Source organism: Lactuca sativa, chromosome 8, assembly GCF_002870075.4.
Source record: "Lactuca sativa cultivar Salinas chromosome 8, Lsat_Salinas_v11, whole genome shotgun sequence".
Taxonomy (NCBI): domain Eukaryota; kingdom Viridiplantae; phylum Streptophyta; class Magnoliopsida; order Asterales; family Asteraceae; genus Lactuca; species Lactuca sativa.
The window spans coordinates 232,345,671-232,355,885 of NC_056630.2; the positions used below are offsets into that span (position 1 = coordinate 232,345,671).

Sequence of the window (10,215 nt, forward strand, 5' to 3'; positions counted from 1 at the left end):
TATTTGAGGTTTGTAAGGGGTACTTGATGTTTGTTTCAATTCTAGTTTAAAAAAACATGTTATATCATGGTTATTGCATGCATTCAACAAACCATGGTATACCTTTTAAAATATCTTATGTTATGAAAAAAATCACATTTTAAAAATGTTCTATATATAAAACCCGGTTTTATATAATTGACGCAATCAAAGTTTTAAATATATAACTAGTATTAAGTTATATTGTTTGAGCACTTTAGAACATTTGAAAATCTTTCAATAAAACTTCCTTTTATAAATAAGGTTTGAAGTTTGATAAGTTTATAAATCTAAATTTTAAACTTATACAATTTTAATCCGAAAATTTTACCAGTTACTAGTTTTAACAATAAAGTTTGTTTTATTGTTAAACTATTTTTAGCATCATATGTTAAAAGGTATATTTAATTAGAACCAAACTCCTTGTGATATTTATTTATGTTCAAATATTATTTTGTATTTGACAAACTAATTTATCAACCATAACATAATAATAATAATAACATAAACAGAAAACAACACAAGCATGCATAACAATTATAACATATGTGCATAAATCAAGCTATTAGCTAGTAATACTTTTGTGAGTCATCACAAAATTATCAAGTCCATTCCTAAAGGGACACAAGGGATCTTTATCTTATAAAGTCTTCATGTACTCCCACTTGCTTTAACACCTTGTACCAAGTTTAGAAAAATAATTTTATAAAGTTTCAGAAACTTTAATAAAATCAACTTTATAAACTTTTAATCTTCAAAATGACCACCATCTTCGTTCTTGTTACATTTTTAGAAAAATAAACTATTTCTAAAACTAATCTATTATTTACAGAAACTAATAGAAGAAAACTATCTATTTAATTATTACTTACCATATGAATAAATAAATAATTACAACCATTTTAAATAAATCAACACATACAACAACACAAAGGTTCATGGCGAGTTTATGCACATCATATATATATATATATATATATATATATATATATATATATATATATATATATATATATATATTTATATCCTCAAAAATAAATAAAACAACTATTTGTTTTTCTAAGACAACTTTTATGACCAAATAGATGCATGTAAACTTTTGGTCAAAAATAAAAATTATAAACATTCTAAAGTTGTCATAGAAAATATGTATGAATTTTTCTTGCAAGGAGAAAACTATCCATGTTTTCAAAAAAGAAAGATTTCATCGGCTAAACAATTAATCTAACTAATCTTGCAAAAATGGCTCCGATACCAATTATTGAGTTTTTTTATTCATAAAATCCGGTTTCATAACCGGTAAAAATGACAACGGGAGCTTAAAAATGTTCAATAAAACTAAAACTATTTTACCCCCTGATGAATACTTTGCAATAGTTAGAAAGATTAAAACAACCATAAAATGGAAAGCATAATAGCCTTTGAAGACTTTGATGCTCATGGAAGGTTCGAAGTTGATGAAGTGTGGCTTGAAACTCTAAATCAAGAGTTCTCTAGAAGTATCCACCAAGCAAGAGTAGAATCATCAAAACATGCTACTATTCACTTGTAATTTGCTGTTCATAAACCTTTGAAATATATACCAAATATATGTCCAAAGGTAAGCAACAAAGGGACATTCTTTGACATCAAAATGCAAGAGAAGGGAGGAGAAGGGAGAGTCTAAATATCAAAAATTTGGTAGCCCTCTAAGAGAGTATGCGCTATTGGTTTTGGCTCTAAGAAGAGGAAGAAGAGACTTCCATGAATTCCCTCAAATGTCTTCCATGCCCTTCCTTATATAATGGCCAAAAATTGAAAGGAGATCATAAAGCAAAAGTATGGACAACTTCGTTCCAAGCATGACATGAATTGATTAAACAATTCAAAAGAGAGTCATGCTTGGTCTCCTCATCAGTTTTTGAAAAAGCATGTCTCCCATGAGACAAAAGTTGTCTCATGGCTATATATATATATATATATATATATATATATATATATATATATATATATATATATATATATATATATATATAAATAAGTTCATATAACTACTCATATATAAATATCTTATTTTTCATAAAATATCTTTTATATAAATTATAAGTAGCTTATTTTATATATATTGAACTAGTTTATTAAGATATAAATATAACTTATAAATAATCATACTTTATGATATCTTTTATAAGTTGTTATTTCTCCAATAAATATTATTTCCACAAATAATAAATTCTTAATAAGTAAAATGTTATTTCAATGAAACAATAATTTTCCAATTAAATACAAGTGTTGATATATTTATTAATAATCAAATTATACTAATAATTCATCAATTCACGGTAATTTGCTATATAATGTGAGCCTATATGATCATATATTATTAGCAATATCATTATATAATGACTCTTGGGCATATAACATCTTTCAGATATTATATTTCGGCTCTACCTATTAACTACATCAAAATAACGTTAATCACATACAGACTATACATTCGACTTTACTCTACTAGCTCCTATATCCTATCATATATATATATATATATATATATATATATATATATATATATATATATATATATATATATATATCATAATAAATTGTATAATGAGGTAACTCACCTAAACAGTTACTCTAACGATTAACAGCTATCTCGGCGATCCAACTGGCGGACAACATGCCTAACAAGTATTAACCTATAATGTTGTAACTTATTAATCTTATGGGAATCTGGAATGTAAGGTAGATCTTTTATTAGTCCCAATACATCGAGATCAATCAAATATGGAACAACCAAGTAGGTTCATATCGGAGATAGGGTCCGTTTGGTATAAGAAGTATGTATTGTTTGTAAATCCCACTTTTTATACATCACTGGATCAAGCATCGACGTCACTCACGTAAATAGATTAATCAGTATTATGACATAGAATCACTGATAAATCTTGTCTAAAGGTTCATAATAATGATAATAAACTTAAACATAAGTTACACTTAAATCATAACAAGTGTATCTTAACCTCCAAAGTTTCTAGCGAAAAGTCGGAATGTCGACGACAGAACATCGACCCGAAAACTTCTATTGCTCCAGGATCTATGAAGCTTTGGAGTTGAGCTAAAATACTCTAAAACTAAGGAAAAGTTGGACCAAAAATAAGGGAAAAGCTTAGGAAAACTATCTTAAATATTATTAAAACAGAACCTTTAATTTTAAACTAAAGAAATCAAAGCCATTGATTGCATTTCAACTATATATTTTCCACCATTGGATTTTTTTTATGACATCATCATAGACTAAGTCAAATACAGCTACTTGGCATTCAATATACACGCACGTCTGATTGTAACTTACGATCTCACTTTGAAAACCCTAGACTCCTATACACATCATCAGTTGTCGTCTAAACACCTCTCCTATGTCTATCTCCTGTCCCTCTTGAGTATTTTGGAGCCGTTTGTTACCACCACCCACCGTATGTTGCCGATACAATCTACAAGAAGGTAAGCGACCATATCTTTCCCTGTTAACACTCACGTGCTTACATAAATCTTCTTCCCTCTCAACAATTTGATCGAGAAACAAACGAACTCTTGCCATCGAAAAATCTTCTATGTGATTATGGCTTTAGAGCGCTCTGATTGATTTGGATACAAGGTTAGAATTATCTCCTCTTTGAGTTGATTTTCTTGCTGAAAATTAAATCCCAAGAATGCTTACTCATTTTCAAAATCTATTTTTATTGTATGGATGATTATAGGGTAATGCAAAACCATCTATCTAACTGGAACTCGGAATCCACCTAAAATCCGTCTGGGTAAGTTCTTCAATTTAATTTACCACATTTTTATTTCATGAATCGATTATCCCCTTTGGCCTCACAGAAACCGTCGATTTAGGCGTGAGTGGAAATTTGCTGCTTTCACTCACCACCCATTCGATGAAATGCCTCAGAGGTCTTGAGAAAAGTTTTAAGTGCATTAATGACAGAAAATTGATTATCAAAAAGCTAAAGTTGTTGTATGAGTAATAAATTCCATTGAAAGCTACATATCTTGCTCCTTTCCTCAACTTTTAACTTTATTGTTATTCTGGTTGGAAATTATCTAGACAACGAATCCTTGCACAAGTTGGAAAAAATGTAGTGTTTTGTCACTACTCTTGAAAAAAAATCAAAGAGTTTACAAGCATTTCTTAGCCTATTTGAATTAATTTAAGTGTCAACTGTTTAGGAAGTAACGGTAAAGAAAAGGTGGTTGTAATCTCATGTGTATCCTATTCTAATTCAATGAAATTGACATCTTCAATGCTGAGATAATTGATTCCAGGTTCATGGTGTGTAATTTAAATTGGTTTACTTGGTTCACCACTTTGAAGTTTGGAACATGCAGAAACCTTTTGCTTTAACGAATTTGAAATCTTTCTTTGAAGGTTTGAACGCTCATAAATGTTTCATATGAGCAGTATTATATAATTTTTTGCAGCACATGCATCCCCGTTTCTACACTATGATAACTTTATACCATTGAAATATTACTATACATCCATTTTTCATTCCATTGAAATATTATTATACTTCAGTCTTCATTCCTGTTCATGTAAAAGCAATTTATTGAAGAGTAATGGCATACATGTAGGCTATTTATTTATTTGTCTATTATTATTGTTATTTGTTGTGTTTCAGTTCTACATATGAACATACCTTACGATGGATATCTTTTCAAATACCCCTATGTTTTTGTCGTTTATATGTAATATTATATGTGTTTTGTTGTGTAACTTTGGGAAAGGATGGACTTATTTCTTGTCTTGCAAGATGACAGTTTTGATCATTACTAACTACAAAATGCTCTGTTTATAGGTATAAAAATTATCTTGATTCAGATTTGAAAAAGTTGAATTCTTGAGAAACCTATAAAAAGATGGTTTAGAAGAATGATGGACATGCTTGATTTGAATACTGAAATTGAAGATAACATGGTCCTTAGAGACAATAGAGAGGTACAACTTAATGTGCATTATTATACTTGGAGTTATGTGTAAGCAAAACCTGTACTATTATTTAATGTATCCGACCATCGTTTTCTTACAATTGACGGAATTAAAGTGGTCTTCTTTCTGTTGATGAGTGTTAATATCTTAAATTATCCATATTTAATTATTTCAATAAAAAAAATTCATATTAGAAACATATTCCAGAAAACTTATATTTTAGTTCTTCTAAACCCTAAGTTATTTTAGTGCAGGGATGGTCCACTGTAGTCATGGGTATAATATCCATGGTGAATTGTTACGGAAAAGGATGATAGAACAGAAGATCAGTGACTTAAGCTAAATCTGAAATTTAAAGTTGGACTTTCAATCTATTAAAGCAATTCAATTGATTTAAACAGACGAGTTGATGTCTTTATGATGCCACGTCAGCATGTTTGTTGATAAGACTCGGGTCAAAATGAAAATAAGATCTTTTATGTATAGCATTGTTATTTGGATGATTTAAAAATCTAATACTATTTTATTAGATTTCTTCTTTTAGAAAGGTAAATTTCTTTCATATAGTGTATAGATTAGAGACCAGTGAAAAATATCTTGTAGAAATAATATTAATTTTGATCTCTCTTTGTGTTAATTTTTATTTTTTAGTCAAAAAAATAGTAATAAAATATATTTTTCTCTTTGTACGGTTTTGTTATTAACTTTTTATCTTGTAAAAAAAGTTATTAGGTTATGATATACGGATTAAATTAAAATGTTATTTTTTTACCTACATTTTTGTCCATGTAATAGTTTTCGTCCCAACAGTTTTGAACCCTGGATAATTTTGTATAATTTTGATCTCTGTAACAGTTTTGGTTCCTATAACAGTTTTGGATTTTGGTTCTGTGTAGTTTTGGATTTTTGTTTGTGCTAAAATTGAATGAGTTGCATATTGGTCCATGTACTAAAAATGAATCAAGTTAGTGCCAAATAATAGTTTAGGCAGAATAAATTACCTTTTTATTTTTTGTCACAAATTAGTGTTGACGTTGGTTTTTTTTTTCTTTTATACATGCCTAATTGTTGCAGCATTTAATACTAAATAATATTGTAGGTTGGTAATAAGTGGTTGATGGATAAAGCATGTATTTCATTTATAAGATAGAAAAGCTTTTTTAAGACTTAACAGGAGCATGTTTTTTACTTTAATTCATGAAAATCGATGCAGCATTTATATGTATAATCTAAAATGGGAAATTTGGAGACTAAAAACTGATGACATAGACATACACTCATAACCACACACATACACAAACATAAACATACAGAAGGCATAAGTGATGGAATAATATCACTTATTTTCACTGTTGATTCTACATGAACTGAACAATAAAATAAATATGCAAATATGCAACCATCATAGAGATCCCTTAAAAAGTTTTGCAACAAATATATTACTCAGCTTCTGCAAGGAATTTAATAAATAAAAAAACAAAAAAGAAGCAAATGCTCCTAAGAGAAGAAAATTACCAAAGACAGTGAACCGTAACTAAGGTACTAAAGAATCAATGGTAAGTAAAAAGCTCAAATTGAATGTTTAGTGACTTTAACAAAGGTAACGAAGCAATAAGAATTAATAAACATTAAATAAACTAATATTGATTACTTCCAAAATACAAGTCCAATATTGTCTTTTACTTTTGGAGGTCAAATAACCAAAATTTTTAACTTGAAAATTAACATAGCCATTACTTGAAGTTGGCGAAATTAACTATTAATATAAGTTATACATAAGATGACAAAATAAGTACATTTCGAAAATTAAAATACTAATATGGTTGAATAGATGTTAAACTTAAAAAGCATCAAGTTTGAGACCTTGAATCTTTACACAACTAAACTTAGTCTTAGTTTTTGGAGTCAAATAAAGGGGGTACGATCATATAACATAAACATCAATACAACACAAGACATTAACAAATAACAAAAATGTTTTCATGCTTTGGAATTATCAATAGTGTGTTTTCATTGTATTTGAAGGTGACTTTAGACAAATTCTTCTGGTACTACAAATATGCAATCGTTCGGATATTGTGCAAACATCATTGCATTCATCTAGATTATGGCATGAATGTACAGTTTTATGTTTAACCATAAACATGAAGCTTCATGTTGGTTGTCCAACTAATGATTTGGATGTGACAACAACATTTGTTGAATGGATTCTTAAAATTGATGAATGTAATATTGGTGACCTTAATGATAGTGAAACCGAGGTTGAATTTCCAGAAGACGTTGTTGTTCGCTTTACGGGTGACCATTTTCATTCAATTGTATCCATCATTTATCCATCCTTTGAAAACCATCTTGATAATCCATCATATTTTCAAGATAAAACTATTTTGGTCCCTACAAATGAAAAAGTCGATGATATTAATGACTACATGTTTGGATTGATGAAAGATGAAAGGAAAACGTATTTGAATTCAGATTCTTTATGTGAGACAGAGTCACCAGATAAAAGAGTCCCATTTTGTTTTCAATGGAGGCAATTCCCCTTAGTTGTTTGTTTTCTATGACCATTTACAAAACTCAATGACAATCATTATCAAATGTTGGATTATACTTGTGTAGACCTGTCTTCACTTATGGTTAGTTATATGTCGTTTTCCTCACATCACAATTAAAAAAGGATAAAAGGTACTCATATATGACGATGAAGGTCGTCCAACTAATAAAATAAAAAATATTATATACAAAGAGGTCCTTCAACAATTATAAATATTCAAGAATTTTATTGTATTTTTTAGACATTTCAATGTTAACGTTAAGTCTATTTATACTACTTTATCTTATTATTATTATTATTATTATTATTATTATTATTATTATGTCAACTTTTATACATTTATATGTATTTTCTTTATACGTTCCCCGCGTTTTACGCAGGTAATAATCTAGTTTGAAAATATAAGTGAAAACGATGGAATTCTAGATCTATATATACTATATTATACAATAATCTTTTTTTCCTTTTACGTTCAACTTTCAAACTAATATATTTTATTTTTTAATTTATTTATTTTTAAGATAAGATATTATTATATTAATTACAAAACTTTGAGTTGTCATATGTTATTAAATAAAAGAAAAGTTATTATATAGATGAAAAACTTTTTGATTTATCAATATAAAATATTTAATTAGTTAATTTAAATATGATGTTAAATAAAAAATCCAAATCAAAATAAAAAATAGACTTTTGAAAAATATTTTAAGATTTCATTTTAATAGATAAAAATGTTTACATGTTTTAAATAAAAACCTGAATCGAGTTTATTATATTATTTTAGTTTGTAAATAATTGTTGATATTTTAAAGAATTATTACGATCAAAACTTTTAAAAAAATGATCAAATAAGTAAATTTTAAATTATTTGATCATAAAAGCAACACTTAATCAATTTTACGTTTAATTTTATTAATATAGAAAAAAACGATATACATAAACAAATTGACTATTGTGATAGCAATGTTGGAAAAATAATTGATGAATCGACAGAAATCATCACCCAAGTGGAGGAGCTTAATGATGTATAATGAAAATTGATGTTTAATTTTCAGTTACAATTTGTAATTAAGGACGATATGAAGTATAATTTCTTTTACCATATGTGTTTTATTATCATTGTCTTGTTGGTCATAGGTTGTAGTATATATATACAACCTCTTCACAACGATTTTAGACGCAACAAAGAATGCGACCAACTTTTCTATGAACTTTTTTGTATGTTTCCTTTTTAAATATCAAAATATCGTATTTGTCTGGCTTAATATTGAAATATCATATTTAATCTTTATAACTTTTCAACGTATCAAATTTACCCAAATGTTTAATTTTAATATTTTATAACAATTTTAAATAATTTAAAATCACAATAATTATAAAAAAATAAAAAAAATAAAAAAGTTAAAATGTCAATATTGTCCCTATATCACAATTACAAACGACAGGTTTCAAAATAAGGTTCTTGTGGCCGCTGTTGTCCACGCCTACTTATAATCATCTTAGAAATCTTCATGTCATTGATTTGACTTTATGCTCACACTTACTGAATTATATGTAAATAGTATATTAATTTAAGTTACTTGAGAAAATAACTTATCAATCATGTTGGAATCTCGTTACAAGAGTTCGGCCATGAAGATTATGTTAATTGGTTAGAAATTGAAGGTGCCGCTGGTCAAACTAGATGAAACTGATTTGTCTTTTAAGGTGCCTTCTGCCTTGTTTGGTAAGCTCTTAATTTTTCAGATAAAGACTTTTTGGTTGCATATTATTTTATGCCTCTGAATTTATAAGTTGCCTCTTAAACTTTCAGATCTAAAGACATATCTGAAAAAATAAAAACAATGTAGGTTCCATTTTTGCCCAAATACTTTATCAACAATGTGGGTTCCATTTTTGCCCAAATACTTTATCTCCTTCCCTTTGCTCTTTCTTCTTCACAAATGGCGCTTCCCACTGAAAACTCCAATTACAACCCTCCACGGTCCACCATCCACTCCGGTCATCCCCTCCAGACACCGCCTTCTCCGACATTGTCGCTTACAGAGAAGTCATTCGGCTCCCTCATCGACGCGTATTTTGTTTTTACCCCTGCGCCCCCTCGTATCTTTCTATTTCTCACGACTCCTATTTCTTCCAACCCCTCTCCGAAGACTATTACCCTCCAACTCCTTCTTGTCACCGTCTCCTCCAACAACTCACATCCCTAATCAGACCATCGTTGGAGCGTAGTCCCTCCACCTAATAGGACAATCGGCCAGCCCCACCATTTTCAGATATCACACCAGGTATTGTGTAGAATTTTAGGGTTTTCAATTTATCTTGCTTTTTTGGAATTGTCTATCGATCACCGCATGAGATATTGTTTATTAGCCAACCCCATGACTCAACTCTAATCGGCCAGCACCGCCATTTTCATATGCATATTTCAAGTCATATTGGTATGCATTGTTTATGAAATATGATAGCAGGTGTATACTTGGAATCAATATAGTTTTGATCTGATAGAAGTATTTTCTGGCAAAGTTGAACCAGTTATTGAGTTGTTTACTACCCATTATTGAGTTTGTTGGTTGATGTTTTATCAAGATTTGAACCAGTTTGATCAGTTATCTACTTTGTTGCTATTCTGGAGATGTGCTTACAGTTCATTATTAATTCAGATAGTTAT

The 10,215-nt window shown here is 28.7% G+C and overlaps 1 protein-coding gene across 1 annotated transcript; it reads left to right on the forward strand.

Annotated features, from left to right (window-relative positions):
- Positions 1-7,134: 7,134 nt before the first annotated feature.
- On the forward strand, positions 7,135-8,575 carry LOC111891792 (uncharacterized). Its single transcript, XM_023887849.1, has 2 exons — positions 7,135-7,523; positions 8,506-8,575. The coding sequence occupies exons 1-2, from the start codon at positions 7,135-7,137 to the stop codon at positions 8,573-8,575; spliced, it is 459 nt and encodes a 152-aa protein (XP_023743617.1).
- The last annotated feature ends 1,640 nt before the right edge of the window (positions 8,576-10,215 follow it).